Source organism: Garra rufa, chromosome 4 (genome assembly GCF_049309525.1).
Source record: "Garra rufa chromosome 4, GarRuf1.0, whole genome shotgun sequence".
NCBI classification, from domain to species: Eukaryota; Metazoa; Chordata; class Actinopteri; order Cypriniformes; family Cyprinidae; genus Garra; species Garra rufa.
This window is the reverse complement of record NC_133364.1, coordinates 1,120,929-1,142,538: the sequence shown is the minus strand read 5'-3', so window position 1 is coordinate 1,142,538 and position 21,610 is coordinate 1,120,929. Positions and strand designations below refer to the sequence as shown.

The window sequence follows — 21,610 nt, the reverse complement described above, 5'->3', positions numbered from 1 at the left end:
TTTTTGATGTATAGAAAATTCAGAAGAACAGCATTTATCTGAAATAGAAATCTTTTATAACATTATAAATCATAATCTTAATCATCACTTTTGAACAATTTAAAGCATCCTTGCTAAATAAAATTATTAATTTCTATAATTTCTATAAAAGCTTTTTGAGTGGTATAGTGCACAATGTTACAAAAGCTTTTTATTATATTATAAATGCTGATCTTTGGATCTTTCTATTCTGAAAAAAAAAATTACTCAACTGTTGAGTAATAATTGACAATAATAATAAATGTTTCTTGAACAACAAATCAGCATATTAGAATGATTCCTGAAGGATCATGTGACACTAAAGACTGGACTAATGATGCTAAAAATTTAGCTTTGACCACAAGAATGAATTACATTTTAAAATAGTCAAATAGAAAACAGTTCTTTTAAATAGCAAAAAAAATATATATATATATATTTTAATACTTTGGATGTAATAAATGCAGGCTTGGTGAGCAGAAGACACTTCTTTAAAAACACATTAACAACTTTTGACTGGTGGATAATTGAATAATTTAAAAAATATTAATAAATTAATTGTATTACTCCCCGTTGCACTATATTTCAGAGTTTCAAACAACTGTACGTTTAAAACATATTCATTAATAAAAGTGAAATATGTCAGACTCATAGAAATGTCAAAGAAATTTCCCAAACTCCTTTCCTCATTCTTTCTCTGTACTGCAGCTGCAGCATCTTGTGGTTCAGGCTCTGGTAGAATGAGAATGTAGAAGGAGAGGGAGGGGCGGGGTTTGATCCGTGCACACCGCTCGGGGCCGCGCATTAGCCGCTGAGCCCAGGACGCGCGCACTCTACTGCTCGTTCTTTGTCCTCCATTGCAGCTGGTGTTCGCAGCTCCGCCGCACAGCGCAGGCCCGAAGTAGCGCAGCCGCTCTGAGGTTAGTGCCCTACCGCGCAATCTCCAGCCATTTCAGCCCCGGCGCAGCCGCACCAAACAACCCGGCAGCGTTTGCCTTTCACACACTCAGATGCAGATCGCGATGATGCGAAACAGAACTTGGGATGATATCGGGCGCATTTGACAGGATGGCAATTATTATTTACCCCGCTCAAATTGGGGCAAAAAAATCATCATGGCGCATTCGCAGGCCTTTGGCCTACTGAATTTAATGTGCAATCGAATCGCTACAGTTTTGTCCAGATGCTAAATGGGATTTCAAGGCTCGATAGGCTTGTGTTTATATTTTTGCTCGGGGAAACGAATTTAAAAGCATGTTTAATATCATATTCGCACAGCAGATTGTTTTTCGACTGTTTATATCGCTTTATACAGTCGACAACGGTGCCCGGCTAAATTTGATCCAAACATTATTTCAAATGTTTTGTGGCTTTACGGAATGCGTACTTAACCGAACGTGTTTGAAATAACAGTGTTTTTGTTTTATATGTTTCTCTATCAAACGACCCGCTTTCTTTACACGTAACGTTAACGTTTATTATTCATAGTTTGAAAATAACCGCCATTTATGTGTTTGTTATTGATGCTGGACTGCACTAGTCTAGCTATATCGATTCACTCATTTCGAAGATTTAAACCTACCTTTTTAATGAGTATTTGTGGTTGTTGAAATGTCTTTTCGTGTTTGTGAACGTTTTTCGTGACAAATGTAGCGTTTTCCACAGCTTTAGTTCCAGGCCGATTAATTGAACTGGATGATACAGTAGCTGCGCTAGCTGGTTTATTTATCAATATGGATAATTCGTAGCACAAACGTCATCTTTAGTTATTCACACGTTTTTTATTTTGGTTATATATTTTTAAAAAATCTAAAACGTTTAGTAAATATAATCCACGCTGCTTGCTGTCAGAGATATGTCATTACAATGTCATATTATTCAATAAATTATAATTTAAAACGATTTTCAATCGTGTTTTTTGGTTTGTCATTGATACAGCTTTAAATTCTCAGTGAAAATGAATATTTATGTATTTTCATATGATTGCACTTCTCCAAAATATAATAAATACAGCAAACGCATATGTTGTTACTAATAGTGTTTATTTACATACTCCTTTAAATAAATACCGAAAGCAGTCAGACTTACAGACTCTTCATCTCGTCAAAACAATATTAATGTAAAATAAATATTAATCTTCTGAACAAATTATGTTGATTATTTGTGATTATTAGTGCCCTCTAGTGGAGTGAGGTTTGAAAAACCAATAATAGATGTCGTGCTTTATGAAAATTATGAAGATTATTTCCCTACACACTAAATGTGAACTATTTAGAGTAAATGGCATTTGCATTTACACGTTTTTTGCTGATTAAGGCCACTTTTTGACTAGGAAATCACATCCAGTTTCCCGGATTCACCACAAAATAAATGTTTTGTCATGTTTCAATATAAAAGCACATCTGCAAAGACGTATTAATAAATTCTTGTTACACCAATGAACCATATATTCTAGTTAGGTAATTTTGCTTGTCATTATAAGACTATTTGCATTCCTGGACCACAAAACGTTTTAAGTAGTATGGGTATATTTGTAGCATGAATCCAAAATCATGTTCCATGAAGATATTTAAATTTCCTACCATAAATATCCTAAAATTTCATTTTTGATTAATAATATGCATTGCTAAGCACTTCATTTCGACAACTTTTAAAGGTGATTTTCAGATAGTTTTATCTCGGCCAACTATAAACTATACATCCATAGAAAACGTATTCATTCAGCTTTCAGTGTTTGATGCATACATCTCAATAAAAGAGCCTTATGACTGGTTTTGTGGTCCAAGGTCACAAAATATTAGTACACTACCAGTCAAAAGTTTTTGAACAGTAAAATTTTTAGTTTTTTTTTTTTTTCTTGGAATTGTCTTCTGCTCACCAAGCGCAGGGCACTAGTGAAATATTTTCACTATTTAAAATAACTTCTTTCTGTTTGAATATATTTTAAAATGTAATTTATTCCTGTGATCAAAGCTACATTTCCAGCATTTATCATTATTTCAGTCACACAGCAAATCTGCACATTAAAATGATTTCTAAAGGACCATGTGACGCTAAAGACTGGAGTAATGATGCTAAAAATTCTGCTTTGAAATCACAAGAATAAATTACACTTTAAAACATCAAATAGAAAACAATCATTTTAAATAATAAAAATAATTCAGAATTTTACTGGTATAAATGCAGGCTTGGTGAGCAGAAAAGACTTTAAAAACAAAAAATATTACTGTTCAAAAACTTTTGACTGGTAAAAAATAATATTCACTTCGTCTACAAATCTAAACGAAGCTGTTGCTTGTAAACTCTGTTGACTAATATGTTGTTTGTGTGCTTCTCAGTGTGTTTGAGAGAAACTGTATCGGGTGATGGACGACCACACGGTGCATCAGACGGAGCACATGACCACTATCGAGGCCCATGCCGTCGCTCAGCAGGTCGGACAGGTGCACGTGGCCACGTACACAGAGCATGGCATGCTGAGCGCTGACGAGGATTCGCCCTCCTCGCCTGATGATGACGCTTATGACGACTCTGATATTCTCAACTCAACTGGAACAGATGAGGTCACGGCACATCTGGCTGCTGCAGGTAGGTTCCTGCATATTGGTGTATTCTGACTTGTGGTTATCAGACGAACCACTAGATGGCGAACTTAAACCATAAATTGCCAGCCGCTTTATACTGTAGCTCAGTTGCTAAAGCTGATGGGTTTAATTCCCATGGAATACACAAACAGATGTAATGCATATCCTGAATGATGTAGAATTAATTTTATTTCCCTAAATTGTTTTCAGGGCCTGTTGGCATGGCAGCAGCCGCAGCTGTGGCAACAGGGAAGAAACGGAAACGGCCGCACATCTTTGAATCGAACCCTTCGATCCGTAAAAGACAACAGACACGCTTGCTTAGGTGAACCATATTCTCAGTATTGTTCATTCTGTTGTAATTGAATATAACTGTTTTTAAAATAAAATAAGCCAGTTACCAGTTTATACAATATATTAATATTAATTCATATTTAAAGTGTTTTACTTAATTTTATGTGCTTTTCTCATTGTGTTTATCTTTAGTAAGGTTATGTCATTTCAATACTAATTTACTAATTTAAAATAATACTATTTTATATATCTATTTTATTCATATTTTGAATTAGCCTTCATTGTTATGTCTTCAGTTTTTACATTTTAGTTAAGATTTGTAATTTTAGTCATTTCAATCCACTTTTGGTATTTTTATCATTTAAAAAAGAAAAAACATGTTTTCAAATTTTAGCTCAGTTTAGATATCTACAGTGTTGTATTTTAGCATTTATTTATATTTTGAATTAGCCTTTAATTTAATGTTTTTTACATTTTTGTAATTTAACATATTTGTATGTTTATCATTTTTATTAATATTATATCATAATATTATGTCATTTTAATCTACTTTTGCTGTTTTGTCATTTTTAAAACACGTTTATTGAGCTATTTTCTATTTATTTATGCAATTTCAGTCAATTTTTCAGTTAGTTGCCATTGGAGAACAATTTTTCATTTAATATTTATATTTTAATTGAGCATTTTTTCCAGTTATGCCAATTCCAGTTAGCTTTCATTTTTATGTTTTCAATTGTTGCTTTAATTTTAGTTAAATTTAGATATTTCAATTTTAGCTCAATTTGTAATTTTAGTCATTTTAATCTGCTTTTGCTATTTTATCATTTTTAAATCATGTTTATTGAGCTATTTATTTATTTATTCAGTTTTAGTACTGAATTTTTTTCAGTTTGTTGCCATGGGGGGAAGAATCAGTTTTTTTAAATGAAAATTTTCATCTGATATTTATTTTTTAATTCAGCATTTTTCAAATTTAGTTCAGATTTGTAATTTTAGGAATTCTAATCTGCTTTTGCTATTTTATAATTTTGAAAACATGTTTACTGAGCTATTTTCTATTTATCAATTGTTTTAGTAATTTTAGTACTTAAATATTTTTCAGTTAGTCAGTTTTTTTAATGTAAAATTTTCATCTGATATTTTTTTATTTTATTTTTTCCAGTTATGCCAATTAAAAATTAGCCTTCATTTTTATGTTTTCAATTGTTACTTTAATTTTAATTCAATTTAGATATTTTAATTTTAGCTTAGATTTATTTTATGAAATTTAATGTCCTTTTGCTATTTTATAATTTTTAAAACATATGTTTATTAGGCTATTTTTTGTTTGTTTTTATTTCAGTTTTAGTATTTTTAGTACATTTTTCAGTTAGTTGCCAAGTGGGAGAAAAACTAAAAAAAAAAAAAAATAAATAAAAAGTTTTTTAAAGAAATTTTAAATGTGAATTTTTAATCTGAAATTTATGTTTTTCCAATATTGCCAGTTCCTATTTGCCTTCATTTTTGTTTTCTATTTTTACTTCAATTTTAGTTTCATTTAGTTACATTTTAGTATGATAAGACAGTGTAAAAAAGTAACTTCTTCAAGTTATATTTATATTTTTAGTTTAGCATTTTTTCCCAATTATGCCAATTCCACTTAAACTGTATTTAATAGTTCTTAGTAACAACCCTTTCTCTTACTACATCCGCAGGAAGCTGAGAGCGACTCTAGACGAGTACACGACACGGGTTGGCCAGCAGGCTATTGTGTTGTGCATCTCTCCCTCTAAACCCAACCCTGTGTTTAGAGTATTTGGAGCGGCACCATTAGAGAATGTGGTGAGTATATTTACTATGCTTTGCATCTTCATATCATTTGCACTGTTTTAGATTTCATCCCTGTTTTGGCATGTCTTGTGGTCAGGTGAGAAAATACAAAAGCATGATTCTGGAGGACCTGGAAAACGCTCTGGCAGAACACGCACCCCCTGGTGGTGGAGAACTCAGCTCGGAACTGCCTCCATTGACTATCGACGGCATACCGGTGTCTGTGGACAAGATGACACAGGTGGGCAGCAGGTGGCACTATGAGCCAGGAATGCAAGTTATTGAGTTTTCTGCTTTGACTTGCAAATTTGACATTTTCTAGGCTCATGGGGCAGCAGTTAATCGAAAGGGAGAATAAGTCTAAGTCTTACTTCATCCACTGCAAGGCTTTAGCACAGGTTACTTCAACCCTTTTGGCCTGATATAAGATCACTTAACCAGTACATTTACAAACTGGCCCCTTACTCATTACCCCGCATGCTGTTTGGGGCCGAACTGCTGATAGCTAGCGTCCCTCAGGACAGACACACCTTGCTTGGTTTGTGGCAGTTGGAGGCAGGTCTGTGCAGGGATCATCAGGTGAGGCTTGTACGCGCGAGTAATTATCCGGCACATCGTGCCCGAGCACAGAGGTTTCTGATTGGCTCCCAAGTGGATTAAGAGCAGAGCTGGGGGAGGGAATGGGCGGCTGATCGGTGTGTTTGGGGCGTGAGATTCCTCTTAATTCCTTCGCCACGTAATTAGACCATCTGCACAAACACAAGGAAGAACCTACAACTCATGACGCTGATATGGACAATCTGTTACATGACTTTAAACAGTGTACTTAACAACGTATTTAAGTTTGAGCAGTCATGATTTATTTTTGGCTTTTATTTGCACAGTGAAATACAGTATATTAATTTTAATAGTTAATCATAATTTATTTTCATACAATGTGATTTTTCTTTTTTTATATATTGGCTTTTATTGTTTTTGTTAAACATTTTTTACATTTTATTTAAAACCTATTAGGCAACATATCCAACAATGATAACTGGAAGAATCATGGAATTTTATTGGTCTAAAGATATGTAGTGAGCTTTATATTTTAGTGAAATAATTAGTTATATCAGAACTAATTTTTAGCTCTTTTCCTGAAATCCTAGCTATTCGCCATGTTGTCGCCTGTCACCGTCCAATGTCAGGCTTACAGCAAGTGTGTTTGTGACAGTGAGAGAGCGGGAGGAAGGGAGGGAGAAGCTCTTTTGGGAACTGATTTATTCCTCCCAAGCCAAATTTAGCCTGTGATGTCGAGGTGAACAGACGTTGCCACGAGCGCTGTGCAGTACAATCCCTGGCCTGCCTATGGAATTACCAAGGGCACTGAGGGCGCTGGGATAAACTCCAACCTCAACCCCAGGACGGAGCTGTCACTGGGCTAATGGTCTGCCCTATACAACGCAGTGTGGTTTTTAAAAAAGTCAATGGCCTTAATAGTCCCCTTTATTGTCATGTTAATAGCTTAACAATCCCTCACTATTTTGTTTTTTAAGGTTACAGCTTTTATGGCATTAGCTTACATTTCAAATCAAACCAAAAGCAGGTTGGCATCTAAGTAAATAGTTATACACTACCAGTTAAAAGTTTTGAACAAAGAGTTATTTTTAAGTCTCTTCTGCTCACCAAGCCTGCATTTATTTGATCCGAAGTACATCGAAAACAGTAAACTTTTGAAATATTTTTACTATTTAAAACAATTGTTTTCTATTTGAATGTATTTTAAAATGTAATTTATTCTTGTGATCAAAGCTAAATTTTCAGCATCATTAGTCCAATCTTCAGTGCCACATGATCCTTCAGAAATCATTCTAATATGCTGATATGCTGTTTAAGAAACATTATTATTATTATCAATATTTAAAACAGTTGAGTAATTTTTTTTAGGGTTCTTTGATGAATAGAAGAATCCAAAGATCTGCATTTATCTGAAATAAAAAGCTTTTGTAACATTATATACTATTCCATTCAAAAGCTTTATTTTTGGTTAAAGAAATGGTAGAAATTAATATTTTATTTAGCAAGGATGCTTTAAATTGTTTAAAACTGATGATAAAGATATTTATAATGTTACAAAAGATTTCTATTTCAGATAAATGCTGTTTTTCTGAATTTATCAGAAAAAGAAACCTGAAAAATTCTACTCGGATGTTTTCAACATAATGAATTTTTTTTTTTGTGCACCAAATCAGAAATTAGAATGATTTCTGAAGGATCATGTGACTGGAGTAATGATGCTAAAAACTCAGCTTTGAAATCACAGAAATAAATTACATTTTAAAATATAATCAAATAGAAAACAGTTATTTTAAAATAAAATTCTGCTGTGCTTTGGATCAAATAAATGCAGGCTTGGTGAGCAGAAGAGACTTCTTTAAAAAAAACAACAACTTTTGACTGGTAGTGTATATTTTGCATATTTTAAAATGTAATTTATTCATTTGATGTCAAACCTAAATTAATCTAATCTTCGGTGTCACATGATCCTTCAGAAATCAACTTTTTTAATAATGTCTACACTTGCTTTTGATTCATTTAATGCATCTCTGCTAAATAAAACTACGTACTGTACTAATCTCAAACTTTTGAACGGTAGTGTACTATCCCTAAAAGTGTTTTTGGTCTACACAATCTATAGTTCAGCGGTGTACGTTCCATCCTCTCAATCTCCTGCAGTCAGTGGAGCCTCACCCATAGATTAGCCTTTAAATAGAAACCTAATAGTCTACTTTTAGTTTTTCACAAGCTATATGTGTGGACAGACTGTCTGCACTCAGCTGCTGAGGGAAGAGGAAAATCAATGGCTTGCTGTTTCCAAACTCTTTTTCACACAGATTTGATTTTTCCAGAGGCCATGCTTTGCTCTGCCACTCCCAGTATAAAATCTCCCACAGTGATTATGTGCGCCCTTTGTTGCTTTGCAGGCCCAACTCCGAGCGTTCATTCCAGAAATGCTGAAGTATTCCACAGGCCGTGGGAAGCCTGGCTGGGGGAAAGAGAGCTGCAAGCCCATCTGGTGGCCGGAGGACATTCCTTGGGCCAACGTACGCAGTGACGTCCGAACAGAGGAGCAGAAACAGAGGGTAGCTTTGGGTGTTCATATTACAAAAAAATAGCTCTATCTAATCTATCTATATGTATGTGTTTACTTAAAATTATAAAATGCTTAAATTGTTTTATTTAAAGCCTGTCTACTGAAAGAAGAAAAATATTTTATTGTATGAAAAATATCACGAGCGATGGCGCAATCAAATTATTAAATCAGCCACACCATCGTTTTGTCAGCTTTCCACAAAATGGCATCTGAATTGAAACAAATGTGCTAAAGCTTGCATCATCTTGACTTATGGAGAGCTTATTTCTGTTGGAAACAGGTGTCATGGACGCAAGCCCTGAGGACTATCGTTAAAAACTGCTATAAGCAGCATGGGAGAGAGGACCTGCTCTACGCCTTTGAGGACCAGGTCACCACACAACAAGTTGCCACAACAGCCACACACAGCATTGCGCACCTGGTGCCGTCACAGACCGTAGTGCAGACGATCAGTAATCCTGATGGAACCGTCTCGCTCATACAGGTGAGCTCAGGTCCCAGCTGTGGGAGCAACTACACGGTTGTTTTTCACTACCATATAAACTAGCTCCACTCGAGGACTTCATTTAGATCGGGGGAGACCATAATATTGAATAATAGCCAATAAGTCATATAAAGGTCAACATTACAATATATATTTAGTGTTTACTACTTTAATACATGCAAATTAATTATCTACCGAGATACAAACTCACAATTCTGACTTTTTCTCAGAATTGTAATATAAACTCGCAATTCTAAGAAATGAAGTCAGAATTGCGAGATATAAACTTGCAGTTCTGACTTTTTTTTTCTCCGAATTGTGAGATCAAACTTGCAATTCTGACTTTTTCTCAGAATTGTGAGATAAACTCGCAATTCTAAGAAATGAAGTCAGAATTGCGAGATATAAACTTGCAGTTCTGACTTTTTTCTCAGAATTGCGTGATACAAACTCACAATTGTGAGTTATAAAGTCAGTATTGCATGATATAAACTCTCAATTCTGAGAAACAAAGTCGCAATTCTGAATATTTCTCACAAATGCTTAAATCTCGCAATTCTAACTTTATAACATGGATATATAAACTCACAATTCTGAGAACATATCAGAATTGGACTTAAATCTCTTTATAAATCGCTTTATATTCTGACTTTATAAATCGCACTTGCATGATTATCTCACAATTCAGAGAAGAAAAAAAAAGAATTGTGAGGGGGAAAAAGTCAGAATTGCCAAGAATAAACTCGGAATTGTGAGAAAAAGAGTCAGAATTGCACATTTTTCTCTTGTAATTATTAATTTTTTTCTTGTAAATGCAAGTTTATATCTCGCTATTCTGATTTATAACTCACATTTGTGAGTTTATATCATGCAATTCTGAGAAAAAAGTCAGAATTGTACAATAAAAACTTGAAATGACCTTTATTTAAATATTTTTATTAAGTGGCGCAAAGACTTGTACAGCATTACCAAAAAAAGCGGTTCAATTTTTGTTCTTTTAAACTTTTTATACCTCAAACAATTCTGTAAAAAATGTATCATGGTTCCCACAAAAGTATTTAGCTGCACAACTGGTTTCAATATTGATAATGTTTTTTAAGCACAAATCAGTATATTACAATGATTTTGAAAGCATCATGTGACACTGAAGACTGGAGTAATGACCGCTGAAAATTCAGCTTTGCCATCACAAATAAATTACATTTTAAAATAAATTCTTTACTAATATATTGTAGTACTAAAATAATTGTTAAGCTATTTGACAATATTACTGGTTTTATTGTATTTTTAAGATTTATAAACAATAAGAGACTCCTTTGAAAAACATTAGAAGTTCTTACCAACCCCAAACCTGAAATGTCAATATTTGTTATGCTATTAATATGTGACCCTGGACCACAAAACTATATGAAATTGAGGTTTATACATCATCTGAAAGCTGAATAATACACTTTTCATTGATGTATTTGGCCAAGATACAATTATATGAAGAAAATCAGGAGAAAATCGCTTATAAAATGGATAAGTTCTTAGCAATGCATATTACTAATTTAAAAATGTTTATATATATTTAAAGGATGAAATTTGGAACATGATCTTACTTAATATCCAAATGGTTTGTGGCATTAAAAAATGGTTCATTTTGACCCATACAGTGTATTTTTGGCTATTGCTACTAATATACCCGTGCTACTTAAAGACTGGTTTTGTGGTCCAGGGTCACATATGATTATATAATTAAGAAGATATATATTAAATTAGAAAAAATCTCTAGTGGTCACATTACAGTATTTAAATAGGATTGCAACAGTATTCTAACATACAAACTGTTAACTAATCCACAGGTTGGCACAGGAGCCACGGTAGCAACACTGGCAGATGCGTCAGAATTGCCGGGCACGGTGACGGTGGCCCAGGTGAATTACTCCACAGTGACAGATGGAGAGGTAACGTCAACACACCATTTCTTTTTTGAATATTCCATTTGCATCCTACACATGTTCTGTCCTGTCCCTACTCACACACTGTGCTTTAAGGTCATAACTCTCCCTTCACACCTATTATTTTCTTTCTGTCTCTAAGGTGGAACAGAATTGGGCCACACTACAGGGAGGCGAGATGACCATCCAGACTACGCAACCGTCGGAAGCCACGCAGGCTGTGGCCTCCTTAGCCGAAGCTGCTGTCGCTGCCTCGCAAGAGATGCAGACGGGGGCAACTGTTACCATGGCACTCAACAGGTACTCATGGGAAGTAGCGGTGAAGTCGGAGAAAGAGAGAAAGGAAATACTGAACCACAGCAGCATCTAGGTGCAGGTTTATGTCCCCAGGGTCTTATTACCTGAGCCTGTTCTCCTGTTTATCACAAGCAGGTAGCAGCCCAGAAATACAGCACAGCGGGAACAATTGGTTCATACTCCATTCCCACAACAATTAGGCTGAGGAGGCATTGTTTTCTGCTCGGCGGCCTTCATTAAAGCAGTAAATCCACCGTCAGTCTGCTGAGCGTAGTCAGGACGTCTATAAACGGAACTAAAAAATTAGTTTTTTCCACTACTAAAGCCCTATATCACTGTAAATATTTTAATTTTTGGCATTATCTTATTTGGTATAGAAGCCCATGTATTAGGGTTGTGCCGATAGACGATAGTATCGTGTATCGACGATAGTCAGAGATATCGCCTGGTGTTGATGCCTTTGACGATAGTTAGACGATTATTATTATTATCCCTCAACAAAGAACTTAACTTTAGCAATGCAGCACAGAAAGTCTGTTCTAGGATGCTTCAGAAACTTGCCGCGGTATAAACACACGCATAGAGAGACCACAGCGCCTTAACGCACCTCGTGCAGTGAAAATGGGAGATTTTCATCATACAGTACGGTGGTAGATTCTAAAGGGAGTGTTATATTATATTACCATTGCAGTCATTAGAATAACAGAAGTAGTAAAACCTGGTTCAGGCTGAATTAATTATGATGTATCATAATCAGTCTGTATATAGTAAACATAAACATTCATCTCAGTAACGTCTATAGGCGTTCATTAGAATTACGATGCGATCAGATGACGCTAAACATACGCACGTGAATTACACGCACATCACTTCCGCAGAACTACAACATCAACTGATGACAGCGGTCAGACATACAGCGGTAACATACTCGCAATATGACGGGTATAGAAAGATACATTCATTTACATTCTGGCACGCACATTTACAACTCACTCACTGAAGATAGCAGAGAATGAAACCGAAAGTAACTTGAACAACTCCGGCAGATAGCGCTCTGTACACGCACAACTTAATCATATGCCAAAACGAATAAGGAATTTAGTGCATAGATAATTAATTAAATTAGCACGATAGTATCGTGTATCGGCGATCTCTCAGGCTGACGATAGGGCGATATGAAAATTGAGCATATCGCCCAACACTACCATGTATACCATGCAAGATAAAAATCATGCTTTGTTAAATAAAAATTCTGACATTAAAAGTCCAAAGTATGGCGTAAGTTGAATTGGTAATATGTCATAATGAGATTTTTAAAAAAGCGCAAAAACAAAAGAAAATGATAAGTCAAAATTAAAAATGAATTTTGCCAAAAATATCAGGTCCTAAGTCATTACTAAGATTATGACAGAAAAAGTCCAAATTATAACAGCGTGTAATTTAGATGTTTTGTCAGAGCCTTTTTTCAATTTTTGAATTGGTGTGTTGATTTAGACTTTATAATGTTAAATGTCAATTTTTATTTAGTTATGACAGTTTTAGTCAGATTTGTTGTTATGATAGTATGATATGCTATGTTGTCAATTTCCATTTTGTCATAATTTCACATTTTAATATCATAATTGCAACTCAAAATGTTAAAATAATGACAAACTGTCAAAATTATGACTTTGATTTTCATGACAGCTTTGTCATAATGACTTGTTTAAATGTTGACTTATCTCATTTCAACTTTTTAACTCATAATTACAACTCACAAATGTCAATTACAAAATGTCATAATTATAACGTAGTATGTCAATTTCAACTTCATATCTCATAATTACGAATTAGAAAGTCTAAATTATGACACTTGTCGATTTTTGCTATTCATGTCAATTTCTATTTTGTCATTTCAATTTTTTATCTCATGATTATGACTCAAAATGTTGAAATAATGACACGGTTTGTTGAAATTATGTGTTGTCAGTTTCAGGTTTTCATTTCAGATTAATCATAATTATGACTTGTTTTAATTTTGACTTTGTGTCATTTCAACTTATCTCATAATTACAACTCAAAATGTTCAAAAAATGGCAAAATGTCAGCTTTTCATGTCAGGTTTGTCATAATTATGACTTATGTTTCAATTTTGACTTTTTTCATTATTTTAACTTTTTATCTAATCATTTTCCCTCAAAATATTAAAATAATGACAAACTTTGTTAAAATTGACTTGTCAATTTGAGCTTTTTATGTCATCTTTGCCATAATTATGACTTGTGTGTTTTAATTTTGACTTTGTGTGTCATTATTTCAACTTCTTATCATAACTACGACTCTAAATGTTGAAATAATGACAAAAATGTCAAAATTATGACTATTTGCTGTAAGCTTTTTGTGTCAGGTTCGTCACAATTATGACTTATGTTTCAATTTCGACTTATTTTATTATTTTAACTCTTTATCTTTTAATTCCCCCTCAAAATATAAAAATAATTACAAACTTTGTTAAAATTGACTTCAGTTTCAGCTTTTCATGTCATCTTTGTCATAATTATGACTTTTTGTGTCATTATTACAACTTCTTATCTCATAATTACGACTCAAAATGTTGAAATAATGACAAAATTATGACTATTCGCTGTCAGCTTTTCATTTTAGGTTAATCATAATTATGACTAATGTTTCAATTTTCACTTTTTGTGTCATTATTTCAACTTTTTCTCATAATTGTGACTTAATGTTAACAAATGACAAACTTTGTCAATTTCAGCTTTTCATGTATATTCTGATTTTGTCATAATTATGACAACTTTACATCTCATAATTACACATTATAAAGTCTAAATAATGACTATATACTATATTATGACTTATCAGTTGTGGCTATTACGTCAATTTCCATTTTGTCATAATTTTAAAACGTTTCTCTCTTAATTATTTAAAAAGTTTAAATTATGATGATTTACCAAAGAATTATTTTTTTTCTTAAGTGACAGAAATGGGCTTATGTATTTTGGACATCTATCATGAGAGCCAGAAAAGCTTGTATAGGAAGGACAGTGGTTATATTATTTTCTGGTGTCTCTAGAGTGACTTCCTTCACTAGGGGGCAGTACACACCAATCCGCATCAGTGCACTTCAAATCCTGGTTAAATCCTGTATAAAGCATTGCATGTTTATGAAAGCAGTGTTATTGTGAGATTATTTCCTTATTTTTTTATTTGTGTGTGTGTGTTGCAGTGAAGCAGCAGCTCACGCAGTGGCGACGTTAGCAGAAGCGACTCTTCAGGGCGGAGGACAGATCGTGTTGGCAGGAGAAACGGCGGCCGCAGTAGGAGCTTTAACTGGCGTTTCGGATGGCAGTGGTACGAACCTCCTCTCCACATCACAAGCAGCCAAATTTACAATCTTGACCTTCATGACAAACTTACTGTGTGAAGCTGAAACACAACAAAGTAAAGTTTAAGGTGGGCAAACATATGAAGAAACATCCCTTTCGTCATGACTCTGTGTCTGGGTATGTAAGGGCACGTATGCATCTCATGTTAGGTGTGCCGGAGCATGAGGAAGTCCGTGGAGGTCTACTGTAATCCCCAGGGTGTTTGTGGGACAGATGGTGTGTGTGTGTGTGTGTGTGTGTGACCTGTGTCACAGACTCCAGCCTCTACACTTCTTGCTAATCCTCGCTTTGCTTTAACCACTAAGCGCTCTGCATATGCACAGCAGCCTGCAGTACTAGTGCTTACACATGCATTAGAAACCATGTTACAGTGGAATAGCTGTGCTAATGTGTACTGGAGGCATTCGTTACGGCGTAGTGAAACGGCACATAACACATTTCCCCCTTTAGCTACGATATACTGGAAGTTTGGTTAATAGAAACTAGAATGTCATCAAAAATGTATGTATTTTTGTCTTCAGACAAAAGTATTGCAACCCATTTTACTTCCGTAATGTGACATTTCTGATGTCAGCGGAAATGGAAAATTATTGCAGAGAGACAGCAAATTGTTTGACTTTCATTTAAGATTACACAGACAAAAATTGTTAGGAATACACCAACATTACAATTCTGACCAATACAATAAGCCAATAAATCTTCTGATGTCCTGGCTAATAAGCAATAAATGTCCAATACAAAAGATAAAAACACTTAAGGTTCTATTTGATAAGATTAATGCATTACATTCCTTTAACATGAACTGTGAAAAATAATTAAAAATAATAAAAGTGTGTTAACGTTAATATCAACATTACTAATATATTATTGAAAACTTTAATATTATTTAATATACCTGAGCTAACATGAAATAACTTAACTAATGGGACGTCATAGTAAAGTGTTGCACAAAATTCTATAGTAATTAATACATTTAATTAATTAAAAATTATGGATTCGGTTGTAGCAATCATCCAATATTGGCCAGTATATTTATACTGAGATATTGTGAATGCTTTTTTTTTCTTTCTATAATAATACATTCATTAACAGTAAGACCAGGAACATGAATTTGTTCGATTAAAATTATGACATTACGTTGAAATTATAAGGTACTAAAAAAAGTCACAATTATGAGATAAAACAACAAAACTATGAGATAGAACTATTAAAATTTGTGACATTAAAAGTAATAAGGATGACGTGAGTTGAAATTATAAAGTACTAAGTCATAAGATTTTAAAAAGTCATAACTGGGATAAAACAACAACTGAGAAAAAAAGATATATTTTTTTAATCGGGACATTAAAAGTATGAGTTGAAATAAGATACCAAATCATAATGCGATTTTAAAAAGTCATAATTATGAGATAAAACAACAAAATTATGATAAAGTCAAAACGATTCAAATTTGGACATTAAAAGTAATACGTCTGACATGAGTTGAAATTGTAAGGTACTAAGTCATAAGATTTAAAAAAAAATCATAATTATGAGATAAAACAAACTTATGAGATAAAAAAAAAATCTAAACGTTTCAAATTTGGACATTAAAAGTAATACGTCTGACATGAGTTGAAATTATAAAGTACTAAGTCATAAGATTTTAAAATGAGATAAAACAGCAACTGAGAAAAAAAGACAAAAAAAATTAAATTGGGACATTAAAAGTCAAGTATTATATGGTACTAAGTCATAACGAGATTGTAGAAAGTCATAATTATGAGATAAAACAAAATTATGAGATAAAAAGTCAAAACTAATACAATTGGGACATTAGAAGTCATAAGTATGACATGAGTTGATATTATGTTTGTGAAAAGTCATAAAGGAAATTTTAAAAAGTCATAATTATGAGAAAACAAAATTATGAGGTAAAAAGAAATTATCGGTACTAAGTCATGAGGAGAGAAAAAAATATTAGATAAAAAGTACATTCTAAAAACGTGACGTCATATTTTAGAAGTTTTCAAGATAAATTGCTATAATTTTTGTGTTGATCATATTTATGACATAATCAATGACAATTGATTCGGTGCATCCTAATTTTTTTGACTATTTCTAATAACTCAACAATAAGACGCAATAAGACGATGAACATGCATTAACAAATTAAATCTCCATTTTGATTTAATGTTGATTTTAATGGCTAAAATGATTCTGCTCTAAAGTTGGTCCAGTCATGCCTAGCCATTTCCCAGTGACCTGTCTTACCTAGTGTCCTGACTTACCCCATTGCCCCCAATGACCAAAGAGAAGCCCCTCCCCCTCCTAACCCCCCAGGAACCCTCTTAAAGGGCTTTGATCCTCTCCATTATCAGTGCATAGTCTAATCACAGAGCCAGCTGTCAGCACCGGGAAGCCCAGTCTATAAAACACACACACACACACACACACACACACACACACACACACACACACACACGCTCACATGACATTAAGAGAATAGACAGGAGCAAGGGGTGTATTTAAACATAAAAGCTGATTAGCAGGCATTAAAACTACATTTAAAGACATGGGTGTCAGGACCTTTCCCCACTCCTATATAAATATTTGACTGTCGTTGACCATTTTCTTTGCTTTTACTATATTGGATCTCTGAAATGCACAAGTTTAGGTGAAATATTATTTAGCTAACTATACGTTTTTGGTCACGCTGCTTAGAAGGGGGATTGTAGACTTACTATCTCTTAATTGACCATCTGTTGATTTCTTTTTTCCCCTTTTGTCGTCTTTTTATTTTTTGTGAATGAAGGAAAAGAGTTGCACGATAAGAGGATGTCACTTTATATAACACTGTACTGACCTTCCCTGGAAAGGTTAGTTGTGTACGGAGAATGCTAGTACGTCCCGTTTCCCACATACGTAACCAAGCGTGTTGACTGCTCATCTGAACAGCAGTGAGTCCCAGAGAGCTGTCTCTGCCCAAAATGAGGCCCTCACCTTTAAGCTACGCAATTAACCCTAATTTACGCTTCAGCACTGGGAGGATTGGGGAGAGAGCGTAGTCAACAACAGACACTTGACGGACAGCCAGCGTTTATTGACCTTATTCAATCAGCGAAATGGCAGTGCGGGTGCAGCTTTGAAGTGGCTGGACTGAGGTAATCGTGACTGATTTACGTTTCCTGCTCCAGTGCCCCTCTTTCGCTCCGTAAGCCTCGTAGAAACCCTCAGTGTCAGAGTGATTGAGGGTTTGTAGGCACTCGATTCAAAACACAATGCTTCCAAACTCCCCGTCAATTATTGGGACACGATGTGATTACGAGAAATCAGAGCATTTGGATTGAGTCACTCATAAGCCATGTGGACAAAATGATTTTCTGATGTTCTTTTTAAGGGGTGAATCTCACAGAGGTTTTATTCCTAGATAGATAGATAGAAATATTATTGCATGGAGATTTTTTGTGTGTGTGTGTGTGTGTGTGTGTGTGTGTGTGTGTGTGTGTGTGTGTGTGTGTGTGTGTGTGTGTGTGTGTGTGTGTGTTTGTGTTTTATACACCCACAAACTATTATTCAGGTGTTATTTAAGTTTTTTCATATTTAAGTATTAAATCTATTTTTTTTTTCATTATATTGTTTTTATTTTTGTATTATGTTTTAATTATGACAATAATTAGGAAACTTGATTGTCATTTTTTATACATTATGGGAACTTTAACTTTATATTATTAGTATTTATTTTAATTTATAGTCATTCAAATTAGGTGGGTTGTTTAAGTTGTTCTTAAAAAAAAGCCTCATTTTATTTATTTTTTATTATTGATTTTTTTGTATTTCATGATGAATATTTCTTGACAGGTTTTGTGAGAATTAAATAGAAATTAAAGTATTCTGGGGCAGTATGACAAAATGCTTAATTTTTAAGATAAATTAAACGTCAAAATTCTGGTATTATTTAGTTGTTTTGTTAATATTTAAATGTTTAAGCATATAAACATTTTTATTTGTTTATTTTAATATGTATTATTTTATTAGTTTTAATTATGACAATAATTAGGAAACTTGACTGTTTCAATATTATGAGAATAATTAAATAATTATTCTAAGAACTTTACCATTTAAATGTATATAATTAGTATTTATCTATTTTAATTTACAATAATTCAAATTAGGTGGGTTGCTAAAGTTGTCCTTAAAAATTAGCCTATTTTATTTATTTATTTGTATTTTGTGATGAATATTTCTTGACCGGTTTTGTGAGAATTGACTAGAATAGATTTTAATATGTATTACGTTCAGAGAACTGAACAGAATTGATGCTCAACATTTTTTTTCATGCCTCTTTAAGATACATTTGAGGTCAAAACTGATCTGCTTTTATGGTAAAATGAGATTATAAGCAATTTTTAGCCGTGGGAGATTGTGTCAGCTTGAAAAGATGAAGCATTTCACAGGCTAAATGGCGAGTTTGATTGAAATATGAGCCTTTCCTTGAGACGCTGGGACAGATTTGCGCATCGTTGGACTATTTTAGGCACAAATATATCAAAAACACGTAATGCACAAATCCAGCGGCCTACAGATACGTACCCTTAACCCTTAACCGTTTATCTTACTATATCACTAACTAGTCACAGTTAGTTCTGACCTTCCGCTTCGCTCATAAGAGTTTGCGGCCCAGACAGCTTGCCCACCCTCCCGCCCGTTCGCCCCATGTGACTGCAGCAGTAATCCAGGCTGCTCCGCTCACAGCTGGGCATAGAAAAGAGAGGCAGATTGAGAAAGAGAGAGGGGTTTACCTCGAGAGAAAAACAGAAGCTGGGAGCGGCCGCCTCAATTACTCCATTGTTCCGCATTGCAGTGTGATGCAGTAGCCCTGACCTCAGCCCGCTTTTTAGGGCCGGCCCCGTCTACGTAGCACGCAAACTCTAACATGGCCGCCCGATCGCGCACATGCTCTGCGGCCTCATCCGACCACACTTCAAAAGTCCCCTCCCTCCAGCGGTCTCAAATAACAACTACGAACGTCCCAAAGCACCAGGCCGCCACCTACGCTGATGACATTACAGTTGTGCTAAGCATCAACAGAATAAATATATAACGGGTCTATGTCTCATTCCAGGTCTTGTCCAGATTCCCGTCAGCATGTATCAGACTGTCGTCACCAGTTTGGCCCAGGGAAATCGACCCGTTCAGGTGGCCATGGCTCCCGTAACTACGCGCATCGACAACACAGTGACTCTTGACGGACAGGCGGTGGAAGTGGTGACCCTAGAACAGTGACATACTCTACCCCTGCAGGTGTGTGGGACAGGACGTTCGGCGCCTATGTGAAGTAGCTGCTGAAATGAAATGTAAAAATAATATTTGAGCCTGTCCACATACGTCTGCAGGGGGCAGGAACGTATTTTCTTGTTTTGTTTTGTTTTTTTTACATTGTACACAGTTCATTGTCTTTTTTTTTCCCCTAGTGTTGTTAAAATGTTTTTTTTTAGCTAATGTTTGATAAATGTATTGCAGAGGATACTTAGGAATTGCAGGCTAATAAGAAAACAATCAACCACATTTTCAGCCTTCAAAAATGCATTGGTGATTTTTTTTATTTTTTTTCCCTTACAAGATTTTCCTCAGTTTTTATCTAGGTTTGTGTGTGTGTATATATATTGTGAAGCATCCTGTGCCATATTTGAGTCATTTCATTAATATATTATGTGTAAATTGCATTACGATTTTAGTGATAGGTCCCATTGACTACTGAGATGCATGTTTTTTTTTTTTTTTTTTGTCAGTCTGTATAATGTAGAAATCTTTGTATGCATTTCACATAACTCCCAATGTAAAAAAAAAAATTGTATGACCTTGAATGATTATGTGGTATATTGAATGAGACCACCATTTCCTGTCGGTACAGAATTGTTCTGAAATTCGAGCGCTGTCGCTCAGTGCTATCTATAGACTTTCACTGAATTGTACTATTAATCGATAACTATAAATGTCGACGACTTACCAATGACGAGGCTGAAGATGTAGCACTCCATATTCAACTTTTATACTTCAGAACATGAACAGAACCTGTGGTATATTAGCATTTTGGAAACTGAATCTGTTATGAAACTGCTGGGGAAAATGTTTTATTTATTTTTATTTATTTTTCCTTCATTTTGTTGAGATGTGCACTCATATCCTTGAACAACACACATTCACACATTTAAAAAGATTAAGGTATGAAAGAGGACATATTCTGATCTGACTACAAAGTGAAAGATCTATAAATTCATATCTCTTTATCTCAAGGTCTTGTATTGTATCTACAATGCAGATTTGTGTAAAATACAGAGGTTTTGTTACTGTTTAGCACCTCTTCCACCCATAACCCATTACGTTTTCTTCTGGTCGGATTGAATTTTTATACGACTGTAAAACCTCATCCAAGATCCTTTTTATGTAAATTTTGTAAAATAAAAGGTTTGATGAAATCGAACTCTCCCATGTCGCCGGTGAAAGAATGATGGTGACATTGGCAGAGTTTGTCTTTCCCTTTTTATCCAGTCTTGGAAAATAAAATGGCCACTATACAGAATTGTGCCTTTGCAAATTATTCCACAAAAATAATCACAGGTGTTATAAAGAAAGTGCTTTTGCTTTTAAAATACATGAGAGTACATATACAATATCAAATATAT

The 21,610-nt window shown here is 34.3% G+C and overlaps 1 protein-coding gene across 3 annotated transcripts; it reads left to right on the top strand.

Annotated features, from left to right (window-relative positions):
- Nucleotides 1-835: 835 nt before the first annotated feature.
- On the top strand, nt 836-21,408 carry LOC141333667 (nuclear respiratory factor 1). 3 transcript variants are annotated; one of them, XM_073838750.1, is made up of 11 exons: nt 836-938; nt 3,357-3,606; nt 3,813-3,927; nt 5,591-5,717; nt 5,803-5,946; nt 8,669-8,827; nt 9,119-9,322; nt 11,167-11,268; nt 11,405-11,562; nt 14,786-14,910; nt 20,050-21,408. In XM_073838750.1, the coding sequence occupies exons 2-11, from the start codon at nt 3,384-3,386 to the stop codon at nt 20,208-20,210; spliced, it is 1,518 nt and encodes a 505-aa protein (XP_073694851.1). In that variant the 5' UTR covers nt 836-938; nt 3,357-3,383; the 3' UTR covers nt 20,211-21,408. The 3 variants fall into 3 exon arrangements, with proteins under 3 accessions (XP_073694851.1, XP_073694853.1, XP_073694852.1); XM_073838752.1 differs by having other exon boundaries at nt 14,786-15,012; nt 20,050-20,172; XM_073838751.1 differs by lacking the exon at nt 836-938 and having other exon boundaries at nt 998-3,606.
- Nucleotides 21,409-21,610: the final 202 nt, after the last annotated feature.

Bases quoted from the DNA above. Each gene is read 5' to 3' on its own strand.
- LOC141333667 (XM_073838750.1), top strand. From the start codon at position 3,384: ATGGACGACCACACGGTGCATCAGACGGAGCACATGACCACTATCGAG. The intron at 3,928-5,590 runs GTGAACCATATT...CTACATCCGCAG, and splicing joins CAACAGACACGCTTGCTTAG to GAAGCTGAGAGCGACTCTAG. The intron at 11,563-14,785 runs GTACTCATGGGA...TGTGTGTTGCAG, and splicing joins GTTACCATGGCACTCAACAG to TGAAGCAGCAGCTCACGCAG.